The sequence below is a fragment of the Copidosoma floridanum genome, unplaced genomic scaffold (assembly GCF_036245765.1).
Source record: "Copidosoma floridanum isolate Cflo_tuat_1 unplaced genomic scaffold, Cflo_Japanese_pri ptg000020l, whole genome shotgun sequence".
Taxonomy (NCBI): domain Eukaryota; kingdom Metazoa; phylum Arthropoda; class Insecta; order Hymenoptera; family Encyrtidae; genus Copidosoma; species Copidosoma floridanum.
Window position 1 is genome coordinate 36,163,070 of NW_028321897.1, and position 18,562 is coordinate 36,181,631.

Below are 18,562 nucleotides of genomic sequence, written 5' to 3' on the forward strand. Positions count from 1 at the left end.
TACAATCAATATTTTTGTCATTATTAATATCATTTACGTCATTGTCATCATCATCATCATAATCATTATTATTATCATCATCAACATTATTATCATTGAAGTGATCGTTAAAATCTTTATTACTATTATTAACATTATTCTTATTGTTATAATTATTATTAACTTCAACAGTATCGTTATTATCATTTTCATTATTATTATCATTATTATGATTATCATCATCATTATAATCAATATTATCAGCATCATTCTAAGCGTTATTATCATAATTATTAAAATTATTATTATTATTATTTTGTTAATTATTATCATAATTGTTATTATTTCACCATTAACACTATTATTAATAGCATAAGTATTATTATATCGATAATGATTATTATTATATTCATTATTATTATAATTATATTAGTTTTTATCATTTTTATCATATTATTATTAATACTATGATTATAGTCTTTGTCGTCATCATTATTATTATTATAGCTATTATTTTTTATATTATTTTGTTTATTTATATCATTATTATTATCATTATCATCTTTTTTAACATCATCATCATTATCATCATTATCTACATTATTATTATCATATTTATCGCCATAATTATTATTATTATCATTATCATAATTTCCACTTTTATTATTATCATTATTCTGATGATTATGATCATTAATAACATCATAAATACTATTATGATCATCATTATTGTTTGTACTTACATTATTTTTATTGTTATTATTATTATTTAATGCAGCATTATTATGTTCATTACAATTATTATTATTACTATAATTATTTGAATTATCTTTAATGATATTATCATTGTTATAATAATTATTATTACTTTACAGTATCAGTATTATTATTATCATAATTGTCATTATTATTGTTATTTTCATAGTCGTTTTCTACCTTGTTATTATTATCATCATTATCATTATTATCATAATTACCATCTTTGTTATTGTTTTTATTGTTATTAAATAATAATCTTACTATCGTTATTAATATCATCGTTATCATTATTTTTTAGAATCATTATTGTCATCCTTATTAAAATATATATAGTTAACATCATCATAGTTAACATCATTATTATCATTATTATTATTATTATTATTATTATTATTATTATTAATATTGTCATTATTATTATCATCCTTATTATCGTTATTTTAATTATTATTATTATTATTATTATTATTATTATTATTATTACTTTCACTATCGTCATCATCATAATCTCTATTTTTATGATTATTTTTATCATAATCATTATGGATATCTTTATTATTGTTGTTGTCGTTGTTTTTATCATTATTATTAGCATTGAAAATAATATGTTTATTATTATTACTATTATCATTACGAATATTATCATCATCATTATTATCTCTATCATTACCTACATTTTTATATTCACCATTATTAACACCGTTATTTTTGTTATAATTTTTATTCCTATCATGACGATTATTATTATTATTATTATTATTATTATTATAGTTAATGTTATTATTATTACTATAAACTTTTTATCAGTATCATTGTCATTATCACTACTTCTTTATTATTTTTATTATTTGATATGTCATTATTTTTTTTATTATTATAATAATCGTTATAATCGTTACCTTTATTTTTATCTTTATCGTCATTATTATCGTTGTCACTCTTATATTTAGTTTAGTTATTAATTTTTTCATTATTATGATCATAAACATCATTTTTGTCCTTATTGTTAATTTTTTTTTGATCGTCTGCATGTATATTAGTGTATCTATTACTATTGTTATTATCAGTCCTATACACATTGCCATCGTCATCCTTATCATTACTATTATTATTTTCATCATTATTTATATAATTATTTACTTTTTTTTAATTTAATTATCATAGCCACAATTATGACCATTAGCATTATTATTATCATTTTTTTTTTCTTATCTTTATTATTGTTATAGTCATCATCCTAAACATTATAATCATTTTAGTCATTATTTTTGTCATGTGCAGTATTATCGTTGATTGTAATATCATAATTTTCTTAATCATTATTATTATTATCCATAACTAGTTATCTAAGTGTTCTTATAATTGTCATCGTTGTCGTCAGTATCATTGTTATTATTTTTATCATTACTATCGTCATAATTATTATCATTATTATCATTATTTTGTTTCTGATAATTATTATCTTTATCATTAGCAAAATTTGTATTATTATTAACATCATCATAAAAGGCATTATCGTTAGTGTTATCATGTATCTAAATGTTTATGTAGTTAACGTCATTATTGTTATTATTATTATTAAAATAATAATTATTTTAACTATTATTATGTTCATCACAATTACTTTTACCAACAGTAACATTATTATTATCATCATTATCGTTCTTATTATCATCATCATCATTATTATTATCATTATTGTTATGAACATTATTATTAAAATTCTTTCCTTTATCGCTTTGATTACCATTAACATTATCATCGTTACTATTATTATCTTTATCGTTATTATTAATATCATTAGCATTATCATTGTCATTTTTATTTTCATAATTATTGTTATCACTTGATCATTACCATTATTACTATTGTCATCATTTTTATTGTTTGTATTTTCACTTTTATTATTATTATCATTATTACTATTATTTTTTTTCTTATTATTATCATTATCATTATCATCATGTTTATTATTATAATTATTAATATCAATATCATTATCATTTTTTTGAATTCTATTATTGAAAAAATTATCACTCTGATCATTACTCTGATTATTGCTTGTTGATTTTTATTTCGTACCTGCTGTTGTCTGCTTTTTTTTGCAGTTTCTGGAGTTATGGCATGCTGAAGCGATTGCTTATTAGTGGTTAGGCTGATGAGTGGAGGAAAAATGCTGAATAATGTGAGAATAGCTGCTATTATATCTTTGACTTGACAGCATTGTCTTTGTGTCTTCATTTTTATGTTGTAAGCTTTGCCGAACTTAGCAGTTACGCATTAGCGTCCTATCTTGATTATTTTTTTTTTAGTAAATAATCAGTATGCAGCTGAGGGCAGGTTACCTGAGGCCTTCGTCAACCTTGGGACAGCCAGAACTGCGTCATCCTATTTGTAATATAAGCAAGTCGTTAGCATTTGAGACAAAACTTCTGCGTCCGATAATGGATCGAGAAAATCTGGCGTTTACTGCACGTGATGCAGTCAGACAGAGTCGTGCCATCAAAGAAGGTTGCGAGATTTGGAGAGAATGTAGGCCCTGATTGCACGTGTTGCAATTGTACAGAGCCGCACCAAGTAACGAGCAATGCAATTTTATGTGAGCCCTCGCGTGACGCCCTGAGAGGGAACCGTACAGACAACTGCCATGCAGGTTGTGTCACGAATCCCAAGCCCTAATGCAATCACATAGCTCAGACTATCGACTGTATTATGTGTGATGAGGCTCCACTCGGAAGATAAGTGTCGAGTCGATCATGTGATCCCTTTAGGGTAACGAAGGTTGGTCTGACGTTTTTGATACGCAGCAAGCTTTTCTCGAGGTGCTTGACCTGTCGGCACAGTTCATATAAGGCATCAAAGCTTGGAGCATAAGTCTTGTTGATGCCAGACTGGATCTACTCAGCAGCTATTAAGCCGATTTTCAGGCCAACCAGCCTGACTTGGTTAGAGGTGCTCCTGAGGACAAATCCGCCTTCTTCAGACTTCTGTATGGATCTGGTGAGCAACATTATCTCGGCACTAAGGCATGTCTTTACGACACCAGGAATACGATGGCATCTCCCCTCCTAGGAATTGGAGACTCGTCATCACTTGCCAGAGCGTACCCTGGCTCTCGTTTTCCAAGCATCAATATTTCATTTTTTTCGGGGCGCTGGGAAGATTGGCAGTCCTTTCGTGACTTATTTCAGTCGATCATCTACCAAGACACCCCTCTCTCCGACGTAGAAAGATTTTATTTCCTCAAATCGAACGTCCATGGCGAGGCAAAGGCAGTCCTGGACACCTTCTAGCTGGTTGGCTCCAATAACTTGACGGTCTGGAAACTCCTTACTTCGCGATTCGAGCACCGCCATCTCCTCGTACAGGATTATGTCATGGCGCTCAGGGTCCTGAAGTCACTCCGTGACGAATCCCTCAAGGGTCTGCAGGGCACGTTTGACACGTTGAAAAAGCACCGGGACCAACTGCGAGCACCAAAATAGCCCGTCGAGCACTGGGGTGTGTGACTGATCTCCTTCGCATCAACCGCCATGGACCCATCCACTTGCAGGGCATGGGAAGACGAGCTCGAGAAACTGAAAGCAACTCCCTCGGTATCCATGGAAGTCGCTATGTTCGCTGCACTGTTCAGCTTTCTCAGGAGGTGCGGCTGATCGTTGACTTTAATGGAGGTCTTGCGGGCTCCATTTACATTTAGAAGTTGTCATCACCGGCCCTTTGGCCACCTACGCAGCCGAAGTGGACTGCCCCACTTGCCATGCACCTAATTACATGGGTCACTGCAGCCAGTTTCTAGCGCTGAGCGTGCCCGCGCGGCACGCCTTGGTGGTGCAGGCCAAGCTCTGCTTCAATTGTCTAAGACCGGGACATCTGGCGCACTCGGGCCCGTCCCATACGTCTCCCAGGGCGTATGTCAACACTGTTGTGCGACGCACCATAGCCTCATCCACGATGACAGCCGAAAGCCTCGAGCTGTGTCAGATGCCGGGTCATCTACCGTCAAGCAGCTGCTCCTGAATTCGGACCGCCAGAACAATCCTGCAGGCCAATCGCAGTTGTGTCTAGCTATCCTTCTTACACTCAAAATTAGACTGGCATGAGCTGGGAGGCGATCGATCACAGAATGGGCTCTCGTGGATGCTTGCTCAGAGATCACCATCACCTCAGATAGGGTCACCCGAAGGCTCGAGCCACTTTTCTTGCTGTAAAACTGCTGTGCATGGTAGCCGGAAAATATTCCGCCCTTTTCAAGGACTGTAATGCCTGAAGAGTCTCTCACATCGCGCTTTATTGGCGCTGATCATCAGAGCTTACCAATAAATCGCTCATCGACAATTACGTGGCTCATAGCCAAGAGCTGCTGCCTCCTGCTTGTGGAGACACGTCCTGATGGACTCGAACTCTGCAGACTTAGCGTCCCGGGGAACATGCCTGTCCATACTGAAGCATACGCACATCTGCTGGGAAGGTCCAACATGGCTCACGGGCCCTCCAGACTCGTGGCCAGCCGAGATTGCCAGGCCTTCCAGCCTCTCCAGCTTGGACCACGAGAAGGCTACCCACATCTGTTGTACCATTCAACGCCACGTCTCAAATATCCTGGAGAAGTTCTCGGATCTGGGCCTTCTGCTGCACTTTCTCGCTCAGTTACTTCGATCGATTCGTTGCGGCTGCGTCCGGACCCAACTCCCGCCCTGGCACCCTTGACCACCGTTGAGATGCACAACGCATACTTCGTGTGCGTCCGCCTCAGCCAACAGTGGTCCTTTTCTTCCGAGATAGAAACTTTGCAGTGGGAGGGCCATTTACCTGCAAAATATCAGCTGCGGACTCTTTATCTGTTCATCTCTAGCAACGTTCTCCAAGTTGGCGATTAGCTCAGGCACTTAGCCTTGAGCTTTGATAATCAACACCCTCTGATCCCCGACGGTCGATGTCATCTGGCTCGCTTGGTTATTCACTAGGCCCACGAACGAGCACCACAAGAGGGCCTCTGTGTCACCAGCGCTTACACCGTTCGCAAGGCATCGATTGTTGGCATGTGGTAGCGTTTAAAGAGTTTTTTGAGAGGGTGCTTTGTCTGCATGCGAATCGAAACACGGACTGCCACGCAATATATGGCGCCTCTGCTAGCTGCGTGTATCACACCCACTCAAGCCTTTTCTCATACCAATGTTATAAGGCAGAGGCCCGTTTTACATCTTGTCGGCAAAGGGCCGAGGCATCCACACGAGCAAAGAATACATCGAGGTTATAGTACGTATACCCACCAAAACTGTGCACTTTGAGTTAGTGGGCGTCTTGTCGACCGAGTCATTTTTTGGGGCACTAGCAAGACTTTGCGCAAGACGAGGCCAACCAGCAGAGATTTAAAGCGACAAGCCACCTGCTTTTACGCCATCGACCGACCACTTCGCAAGGCTCTACATGACGCTAAATTACACAAGGAACGCGTTGCAGGCACTCTCGTCAACGAGAGGATCAAATAGCAATTTGTTACCCCTTGAGCCCAGAATTTTGGCAGACTGTGAAAGGCTTGCGTAAAGTCTACGAAGCGTCATCTGTGACGTGTCATCAGTCCACGACACGTCACCCACAAAAAGTTCTCCACAGTCTTCACCAGCTTTAAGGTGCTTCCTAACAGCCACCCTCTTACCCCATCAACCGGCAGAGTTGATGACATCGACATCCTCGCTCCTTGGCATTTCTTTGTTGGTAGTCCGCTAAACTTCATCATCGACACTGCTACTCCATCTATAGAACTGGATCGATGGAGTCACTGAAGTCTTATTCACGGCATTCGAAGTTAGTTATCAAACCAATGGAGTCTTAAATACCTGAAAACGCTCCAGCAACGATCGAAGTGGAGAACTCCACGCCACAATTTTGCAGGTCAATGACAATGTAGCTAAGAAAGACGCCACTCTCCTTCAGTCAAGCGACTCCTGGCCACTGGGTGGCATAGATTACGTCCATCTTGATCTCAAAAAGCTAGTTCAAACAGCCATAGTCTGAACGTTCACAGAAAAATTTCGACGTGCTGTCAGCAAGCTTTCACTATTAACAGTTTACCAATACAACCACGATGATGCCAACCCCCTAAACAGCAAAGCTAAATCTCCGTCAAGACTGGGCGGTGAGAGATGAAATCGCTTACAAAACGAGGTATGTGGGTTGTTACTTTGTCATTCGTGCCTGCTACCGTCCCGCCCACTCCAACGCTTTTCAGAGGCAAGGCATTCTGTCACGGCGGCTAATCAACGGTCCACCTAGAGTGTAGGTTAAACACCACAAGTAAGGCAAAAACAGCCACTATTGTATCTTTGACAAGGCAGCATTGTCCTCATGTATTCATTTTTGTGATAAAAGCTCTAGTAAACATCGCAGCCAGGCATCGGCATCCTGTATCAATCATTCTTCCTTTTCAATAAATAGTCAGTAAATCAAACATTGTTATCATTAAGATCATTGCCATCGTTACCACTTGATAAATATTATAATTATTAACATTGTCATCGTAAAAATTATCATCACCATCATCATTAATATAATAATCATCATTAATATTAACATCAATGACATAATCATAAAAATCATCATTAAAAGAATCATCACGCTTGTCTCCATCGGAATAATTAAGATCATTCTCTTCATAGCCATCGTTATTATTATCGTTATCAACTTCATCATTATTATCATTATCGTCAACATCGTCATCATCATTCTCATCAAAATCACCATCATCGTCATCATCATCATCATCATCATCATCATCATCATCATCTTCGTCGTCATCATCATTATCATCATGCCGATCATCATTGACATTATCTTTCCCATTATCATCATCAATATTATCATCATCAGAATCGTAATCATCCATATCAACATCATTGTTATTAATGTTTATATTACGATTAAGAAGATCATTAACCTTGTAACCATAATAATCGCGATTATTATTATCGTCATCAGTGTTAGTGTAATTATTATCGTCATTATCTTGATAAGCATTATCATGTTAATCAATACCGTTATCATTTTCATTATCATGAACATTGAAATCTTCATCTTAATTATTATCATCATCATTAACATACTATTATCATCAACTTAAATCATCATTAATATTATAGTAATCGTCTATATTATTATCGTTACCATCATCATCATCATCATCATCATCATCATCATCATCATTATCATTATCATCATCATCATCATCATCATCATCATCATCATCATCATCATCATCATCATCATCATCATCATCATCATCATCATCATCATCATCATCATCAACATTATCATCATTAGCATTATTATCAAGGTCTATTTTACTATTTTAATTTTTTATATTAAAACTGAACTTACTATAAATTATAAAAATTATTATTATCAATATCCTGATCATCATTGCCATATAATAATTATAATTATTATTGTTGTCATTAATATCGTCATAAACAAATCATAATTCTTATTAAACTCAGTGTTATAATTACTGTCATCGACAGTAACATTATTATCGATATCATTATTATTATCGTTGTCATCATTTTTCATATTGTTATTATGACTATAAGTATTGGTATGTTAACTTTTATTATCGTCATCATAATCATAATCATCATTATCATCAGTTTTATTATTATTGCTTATACCACGAGTATCAACATAATTATCATTATAAATATAATTATTATCATGCTCATTATTATCAATATTATCGTTATCAACATTATTACTGTAATAGTTGCGAAAATTGTTATTCTTATTATAATTATTATTATCATCATCATTATCATCATCATCATCATTATCAACATCATTATTATTTGTATCGTCATTATCAACTCATCATCGTAATTATGAGTATTGTTATTATCGTCATTATCATCGTTATCATCATTATTCCTATTAATATTATTACTTTCAACATCAACATTATTTTTATTATTATAATCATTTTTGTCATTTTCAATATAGTTTTTGTAATCGTTATCATTATTTTTTTGACTATCATTATCCTTAATATTATCATCATTAATACTATTGCCATCAGCACTCGCATAAAAATTATTTTCTTTCATTCGTCATGATTACAATCTTTGACACTCGTAATACTGTCATCGTTATCGTTATTACTATTTTTAATCATTATTGTTAAAAACGTTAATATTTTCATTATCATTGTTATAAGAAACACCAGTATTATTATTATTCTTGTTATGATTTCTTCTATTATCATAATTTTTCTTATAATCATTGCGTTTGTGATTTTTGTTATTATTATAGTTAATATTTTGTTTATTATTTTGATAATTTTTTTTATAATTATTATTATTATTGCCATTATTATCATTATCATTATCATCATTTTTATCGTCATCACCATTATCAATTTTATCATTGCTATTATTATTATCATCATATTTATCACTATCATCATTATGAACGTTATCATCAACATTATTATCATCATCAACATTATCATTTTCATAATCGTCAATATTACCATTATAATTATCATTATTATCATTATTATTATTATTATTACAATTATAACTATCATCATCCGCATTTGATTATCACTGTTATCCTCATGATCATTATTATCGTCATTATTATTATCATCATTATCATCATTATCATTGAAATAACCATCATACTAATCATCATTATCAATCTTCTAATCACTAATATCATCATAAACTACAGTATTATGATTGTCATTAGTTTGATTATAAACATTATTATACTGTCATCATATGACTTATCATTATTATTATTTATATTCTTATCTTCATTCTCATAGTTGTTATTATTATTATCACTATCACCCTTGTCATTATCATAATTATCATTTTTATTTATGTTATCATCGGAACTATTATGGTTATCCTCATCATTATTAGTATTGTCATTAAAATAAATATCAACATTACAAGTATCATTACAATTATTATTTCGACTATTGTCGTTATCGTCATTATTGTCCTTATCATTATTATTCCTATCGTTTTTATTATACTTAACATTAACATTTTTATTATTATCATGACCTTTATCATCTTTTCAAATATAACAATTGTCATCATTATCAATTTTTCTCCAACCATTATAATCCTTATTTTGATCATCATCGATATTTTTTGCCATTAGCACTAGCATGTCATTATTTTTAACAATAATAATATTTTTATCATTATTATTATAATAAACATCATTATTATAATTATTCTCATTTTGATCATTGATATTATTAACATCATTCGTATTATTATTTTTATTGTAATTTCTGTCATTATTATAGTCATTATTTTGATCATTTTCTTTATTATTCTCGTTATTATTATTATCATTATTATCATTATTATTATTAACATCATTATCATTATCATTATCAGCATCATTATCATCAGCATTATCATTATCACCATCATCATTATCATTATCCTTTTATATTTTATATTGCCATATTCATTATTTTTATTATTATCCTTTTTATTATTATTTTTATTTTTATCATGATCATTGTTAATGTACTTATTATTTACATTATCTAGATCATGATTGTCAATATTATGATCATTATCATGATGCTTATTATTATTACTGTTAATACTATTATGACCATTGGCATTATTACTATTATCATATTCATCATCTCCACAATCATCAATTTTGTTGTAAATATAACCATTTAAATTATTCTGCTGATTATCATCATTACTATTGTTATTATCATTATTAAATGCTTTAATTATCGTAAAGATTATTATTATTATCATCATTGTTATAATTATGACTATTATCATTATCATTGTTATTATTATCATTATTACTATTATTATAATAATAAGCAATATTATTATTATCATTTTAAACACCATTATTTTTTTTAATATCATCACTATCAGTATTATTATTATTTTTAATAGAATTATAATTATGATTTAATTTTCATAATTTACTTTACTTTCATATTCACTATTTTTGTTATTATTATAATAGTGACTTTTTTAATTAATATTCTTATTGTTATCATTGTTTCTATTATTATTATTATATTGTGAATAATATTATGAGTTTTATAATATAGTACTTATATTTTCATTTCTAGATTTTTATTATTATCATTTTTATGAATATAGTCATTATTGTCATTATCACCGTAACTTAAGTCATTATTATGATTAAGATTATTATCAATGTAATCATCGTCATAATTGTTGTTCTTGTCATTATTTTTACTCTTATTATCAATTCGACCATTAATGATATTCTTATTAATTTAAAAATTATCTTTTTCTTAGTTTTTCCTATTATTTTTTTTATCATCATTTTTATAATTATTATTAGTATCCTTCACCTTATCCTCATGCTTATTATTGTTATCATTAGCATAGTTATCCTTTTTTTGATTTTGTTTGTTATTATTGTCACTCACATAATTTATATCATTATCTTTATTGTCAGTCTTATTTCACTTGTCATCTTTATCAACATTATAACGTACATTATTGTTATTATAATAAACATTATTATTAATGTTATTATGATTAATACAATCATTATCATTCACCTTACAATTGTTTTTATTATCAACATTTTCAGCATTATTATTTTATCGATAATCATCACTTTTATTACTTTTATTGTTATTATAATCATAGTCATCATCTTTATTACCATCATTTTTATCATCTTCGTACTTAACAATACACATGTCATCATAAACATCATTATTATCTTAGCAAAAGTTATCATCATTATCCTTACCATAAATACTTATGTTTTTATCATGATAATCGTCGTCCTTATCATCATCATCTGCATTACCATTATCATCACTATCATTATTATCATTATTATCATCATTATCATCATCATCATGATCATCATTATTATCATCGTCATTATCATTATTATCATTATTATTATCAACATAATCATCATCATTACGATTATCATCATTATCATTATCATTATCATTATAATTATTATCATTATTATTATTATTATCATTATCATTTCTAATTTCATAATTATTATTATTAAATACAAAATTATTGTTATTTACATGATTATTATTATCATTATCATCCTTACCATTACTTATCTGTCGTATCCTTTTTTTTTTTAAGGTCGTCCAGAATGCCTTTTTTTCACGATAGAAGAAAGTACGAATCCTCTTATGTGATGAACTCGTTATAACCATACCCACTAAACTTGCAAGATTTTCCTCCTGGGACACTAGGCACGAAATCTGCTATTGCATTGAAATTTTAAGCCAGAGCCACGGAGGCTTTGCCCCTGGCTCGGGCTTTCTCTAGTGTTTTGTTAATAGCGTGTCTTGTAATTTTTTACGTTGTCTAGGGTTTTTTCTCGTTCCTGGATCCATCCAAACTGCTTTTCTTTGCTTAGTTGCAGAGAAGATGCAAAATAATAAGCAGCCGCTCCTTAGTACGAGCCCAGACCTGACCACCTTCAACAGAAGTGTAAGGAGCGCACCCGCCACAGAGCTGGCGTGGCGAAAACTTATGCCACTGAAGTACAGTTGCTCATCAGCAGAAAGGTGATATAGCGAAGCGTTCCTTAGCCCGCATTTTAGCACCCATGCAAGACCCTTACTCCAGAAGACCAGCCCCGGAGAAAAAAAAACAAAAAGTAGGGCAGTGAAACCGGAGCATTCAAAAGCATGGGCCATCAAGCCACAACCAATCATCGGCACGAAGGTGTTAGAGCGAATCGGTTTGAGGGAGTCTGCATGCAGTTAAGCATCCACGCAGACCCCGATCCCGCATACCGACCACCCCGTGGCCACAACCCGGCGGCCCGACCCCCAAAGCCCCATCACCACTCCCCCAACACTACGAGCTCCACAGTAGAAACCCCACCCCACGCCCCCATGATGACACCGGATCCACACATACACCACAGAGTGCTCAACACCTTCACTCAATTGTCATAAAAATTGTCCTCCTTGTTATTTCTATTATCACCATTAACTTTATCCTTTCTATTTTTATTATATCTTTAAACTTCATTGTCATAACGACTTTTCATATTTATTATTATCATCTTCATCATTATTTTTATTATCATGATCATATTATCCGCACTATCATTGTCATCATTATTTCAATAATCATGACTATTTATATCATTATCATCAACATCATATCATAATCATCATCATCATCATCAACGTCATCATAATCATCATTATCATAATGATTGTCATTTGTATCTTCATCATCTTTGTCATCATCATTATCATTATCATCATTATCACAATTGTTATGAGTGTTATTATCATTTTTATCAATACTTTTAACAGCATCATACTTTTCTATTGTAACAACATTGTCATTATTATTATTATAATCCGTTTATAATATAAACCGTTACTATAAACCGTTACCATCACTATGATCAACGTTATTATTATCATCATCCATATCTCAATTGTCATTAATATCATCATTTTTATCATTTTCATCATCATCATCGTCATTACCGTTATCATCGTTATCATCATAATAATTATTACCATTATTGTCAACATAATTATCATCATAACAACCATTATTATAAAGCTCATTATCATTATAATTTTTGTTATTATTATTGTTATAACTTTAATTATCCTTCATATAACTATCGTTATCATTATTATCATTAGAATCATCATTATTATTATTATAATCATCATTATTAACATTATTCTCATTATTATTATCATCATCTTCAGCATCATAATTATCATTATTTTAATTATTCTCACATACAACAGTATTGTTATTAACATGATCATCATGTTTATCACCATCTTTATTATTACTTATTTCTATTATTATTATTTACATAATTTTTTCTATTATTATTATAACTCCACTTACTTTCGGCCGTCTACTTATTATCTCTATTATTCCATTCTTTGTCATCATTATTATTATTCCTGAATATATTATCAGCATTATAATTTTCATGTTTCTTATTAGTAACAAAATTATTTTCATAATTATAATAAACTTATTTATCGTTATTATTATCATTATTATCATCATCATCATTATCATTATCATCGTCATCATCATCATCATCATTATCCCTATTATTGTTATCATCTTTATAATTATAACAATCATTGTTATTATTACTGTTATCATTATTGTCATCATTATTTTTACTATTTTTGTTGTTATTATTATTGTTATCATCATTATTATAATCATAATTATTAGTATCTGTATTGTCGTTATGATTATTTTCATTATCCTAATCATTATTAATATCATACTTTTACGGTTATTATTATTATAATTATCTTTATTATTATTTCTATTATTAATTTTATAGTTAATATTGATGTCTTTTTTCTCAGGATCAATGGTATCATTATTATTATTATTATCATGATCATTATTATCATCATCCTTATAATGCTTATTATCAACCTTAATGTCGTTATCGTAATCATTAGTCTTATCATCATTATGATTATTATTATGATCATTATCATTTTTATACTGTTATAATTAACCTTATCATGAACATGATTATCATTACTTTTTTAATTACTTGTATAATTATTTTTATTATAATTATTGTAATTCTTATCTTTATTATCATTACTCTTATTATTCGAATCGTAATCATTATCATTATCATCACCATAACTATTGTCGTCATTACAATTGTTTGAGAAACTCTTTATTTATTGAGTACAAGGGAAGCGGACCCGGCGACAATGAATAGCGCACTTTCTGCGTACTATGCTCTGCTGATATTGTTGGTGGACTAGCTGTCTCGAGCGGCTTGCTGGCTGCTGACGGTGAGGCTTGGCTGGCAGAGGCGTGTAGCTGGCTAGCTGATGCGTGAGCCTGTGTATCAGGAGACGAACTGAACTGGTCCCGGCACAGGCCGTCAATTCCATCGGCAGTGGCGCAACGAAGCGCCAAGATGATCAGGAGGGGGGCCCGACCGACAGTATATCGTCGAACGAAGCATCCCGCCCGCCTAGTTCCAGGAACGAAACTTCAAGTCCCGCCCGCCGTACCCAGAGTGGCTTCGCCTCCGGGCGACCCATTTCCGGAGTGAAAATCTGCCTGAGCGCAGCAGGCCGATTACTTGATCCCGAAGCTGGCGGGCCATTTCGAGGTCATCGGCACCCGAGAGGATGTCATCCGCGTACCAATCGTTCATGACGACAGGTACGGCGTCCGGCCACAAGTGTCCTTCGTAATGACAGAGTTGTTGAATCACACGCAGTGACAAGTAGGGCGAGCAAGTCGCGCCATAAGTGACGGTGCGCAGTTGATAGTGTACAGGCGGCTGACTCGGATCGGGGCTCCAGACGATGCGCTGAAGGTCTGCGTCTCGTGGGTCAACCCAGAATTGGCGGTACATAATCTGGACATCGCTGCAGAAGGCGACGCGATGTCTTCGCCATCGCAGCAGGACTGTCGGTAGTGTGGCCTGGAGTCTCGGCCCGGAGTGCAGGATGTCGTTTAGGCTGTAGCCGCTCGAGGTTGGGTGCGAGGCGTTAAACACGACGCGCAACTTTGGTCCAAGGTCCCCGTGTTGCCAGATGCCGTGGTGCGGGACGTAGCAGACCGTGCTGCTCGGTTCGGTGAGCTCTTGGCTGGAGAGCCGCTTCATATGACCGAGGGCGAGGTACTCGCTCATGAAGCGGTTATGCTCGGTTGCCATCTTTGAGTCCCGCTAGAGGCGGCGGTGTAGAGATTGCAGTGAGGCCAGGGCGCTAGCCAGGCTATCGCCGAGGAGCGGTGCAGCATTGGGCTTCATAGGCAAACGCACGATATAACGGCCGTCCACGTCGCGCCGGTAGTTGGCGAAAATCCGCTCGCAGTCGATGTCATCGGGCGCGTGGTGGCAGACGGAGGGCACCTCTTCTAGTTTCCAAAAGCGCTCGAGTAGCATGATGAGCTCGCGATGCCAGGGTGGAGCCAGCTCATCGTGCAATGTTGGACACGCGACGGCGCTGTACAAGGGGCGCCCAGGAGCACACCCGACTAGAGTCCAGCCGAGTGCTGTATGCTGACCGATGATCTCTCCGCGCTGACGGTACCCAGGGTGCAGCAGATGGCTGTAGACCTCGGTGCCGATGAGAATATCGACCGCACGAGGAAGGCCAAAGTCGGGGTCGGTGAGGTCCTGCAGGCTGGCCCAGACTTGCAGGATGCTAGGGTCGAGCAGGGCCGCAGGAGTTGAAAGACCGAGGTGGGGTATGCACAACGCCTTCAGATGCAAACTGGGGGTGCCATCCCCTGGCATCAGGCGCAGGCTGGCGTGGAGTGTCGACCTTATGGCGTGTTCGCCGCCGATGCCTAATACGCTGGTTCAAGAATCCTCCAAAGGGGCCTTTAGGCGGCGAGCGAGCTTGAGAGAGATGGCCGAGATCTCAGAGCACGGGTCGAGGAGTGCTCTCACGGTGACGATGGGCCCCTGGCTGCCGCTAAGTTAGGCAAGCGCGGTCGGAAGCACCACGAGTCATTGCTGGGACTCATCAGGAGTCTTGAGGAGATCGGAACTGGTCGGCTTCGCATGCTTGGGTGGGTCCGAAGATCCTGGAGCTTCGGACCGGCGCTTGCGGCTGTCGTGCAGCAGACTGTGGTGCGCCGCCTGGCAGCGCTGGCAGACTGACTTGGAGGGGCAGTCATGCAGGGAGTGCCCTGGCTTCAGGCAGTTGAAGCATAACTTCTCCTGGAATACGATGTGCATCTTGGCGGCTGGATTCAGATCCCGCAACTGACCGCAATGCCCGAGATAGTGGGATTCGTGACAAGCCGGGCAGTTCGCTGGGGCCTCCTGGGTCGTGAGGGAGTGGAAATTGCGCCCTGCATGCGTCGAGGAGGGCCCTCGTGAGCCGGCGGAGCCAGCTGAGCGCGCTAGATGAGAAGTCTCTACGGAGCTGAGAGTGTGGCATCTGCGCCGCAGAAACGCAGCCAGCATGGCAAAGGTGGCCCAGGAATCACTTGGCACGTCGCTGGAAATTTCCAGCTTCTCCAACTCGTCTTCCCAAGCATGTCTTGTGGTGGCGTCCATGCCCGTTGCTGCAAACGCGATGAACCAATCATCCCAGGACGTGACAGGGCGACCGAGAGCACTAAGCTGATCGCGATGACGTTCAAGCGTGTCCAACAGCGCTTGGAGATCTCCGGCTGACTCGTCCCGCAGAGGCTTGATGTTGCGGAGCACCGCAACGTGGTCCTGCACAAGGAGCCGCCGATGCTCATAGCGAACCTTGAGTAGGCTCCAGGCTGTCGGGTAGTTGGACCCAACGATCTGCACGGAGTCCAAGACGGCCTTGGCATTGCCTTGAGTGAGTGACTTTAAATAATAGAGTCTCTCAACGTCCGTTAGCAGCTTGTCGTCGTGTATGAGGGCTCGGAACAGGTCCCTAAAGGATTCCAAGTCCTCTCGTCGTCCCGAGAAGGGCGGGATGGTGATCGTAGGCAACTTGGGCCTACTTTTTTTTTTTTTTTTTTTCTTCATTTTTTGTTGTATTCTTTTTTTTCATTCATTTTTTTTAACAAATACTTAATTGAATGAATCATCAGTGAATACATTTAAAAATGGAATGTTATAGTTACGAACCACACCATAAGTACAAAAAAACCGAGTTACTACAGTCGGCAGCGCTCGTAGCAGAGTAGGTAACGTACTGATCTCATATGCAGGAGGTCGAGGGTTCAAATCTCTTTGATGGAAAATGTTTTTTTTTTTTTTTTTTTTTTTTTTTTTAGAACTGTAATAGAAAAAATTCAAAGTCAAATAAAAATTATTGTGGGGAAATGAAATTGCTTGGGAGTGTGAGGGGGAATGGTGGATAAAGGTGTGGAGAAAAGTAACACGGCACGGTTGGCAGATATACATATAGAGGGGAAGAGTATAGAGAACAGTTGGTGAGGGCGATGGGGTAAGGGGGGAAACCCAGAGAAGAAGAAACTCTGGGTAAACCACTTTCGTTTCAAAAAAAAAAATCTGTCGGTTTTAAAATTCCAGCCCCCCGAGTAACGCGATATAAAGAACTTCGTTCTAAAAACTATTTTTATCCTAAATACCTATTGATTAAAACAATGGTTTCTGACTAGCAAATCAGTCACGTCATCCAAGCGAGATAGTGATTTAAATTATGCAGCACATGAACGCTTCAAACGACAAAAGCAATAGCCTTCATAGATGGCTGGCTATGACATGGTCGGCTTAGCGTAGCACGTGATAAAAATAATACTGGTGAGACTTCTTCCTTGATATTTTTATGTATTTCAAGAATAAGATGTTTTACAAGTCGAAATTTAAAAATCATGTGTATCTTGCGAGTCTTATTTTGTAAATCATGTACATTGGTTTCTTAATACAAACTAATTGTAGAAATCAAACAAAAAGTATTTAACAATTATTTCCCTACCACTCCACATCCTACATTATCATGTAACGCGCTTGCTAACACAAAAAAAATTTTGTATGCATATAACTACCACGTGCACAAGCTGCCTACGATTTTGAACATTCAAACAGCGCGCACAAACCAGCGCTGCAGACGACTTATGCACATTGCATCGCGCGCAAACTCAAACTGCGTTGCAGGTCACCCGGGGTCTTATTCAGAGTTATTAACGTGCGTTAAACCTAATATAGAATAACGCTTATTGAAATCGATAAAAATTTTAGCGCTCGCTATTTAAATGTTACGCGCGAAACACAGAAAAAATGTTATTTTGAAATAAACAAATTGAAAAACACAATACTGAGATTATGAATAAGTGTATTGATTTTATTTCTTAAT

At 35.4% G+C, this 18,562-nt stretch overlaps 1 protein-coding gene across 1 annotated transcript; it reads right to left on the minus strand.

Annotated features, from left to right (window-relative positions):
• Nucleotides 1–14,769: 14,769 nt before the first annotated feature.
• On the minus strand, nt 14,770–15,462 carry LOC149374461 (uncharacterized). Its single transcript, XM_089593735.1, has one exon. The coding sequence runs from the start codon at nt 15,460–15,462 to the stop codon at nt 14,770–14,772; it is 693 nt and encodes a 230-aa protein (XP_089449861.1).
• Between the last annotated feature and the right edge of the window lie 3,100 nt (nt 15,463–18,562).

What these genes read in the sequence shown, in the direction of transcription:
- LOC149374461 (XM_089593735.1), bottom strand. Translation starts at nt 15,462, where the DNA reads ATGGCAACCGAGCATAACCGCTTCATGAGCGAGTACCTCGCCCTCGGT.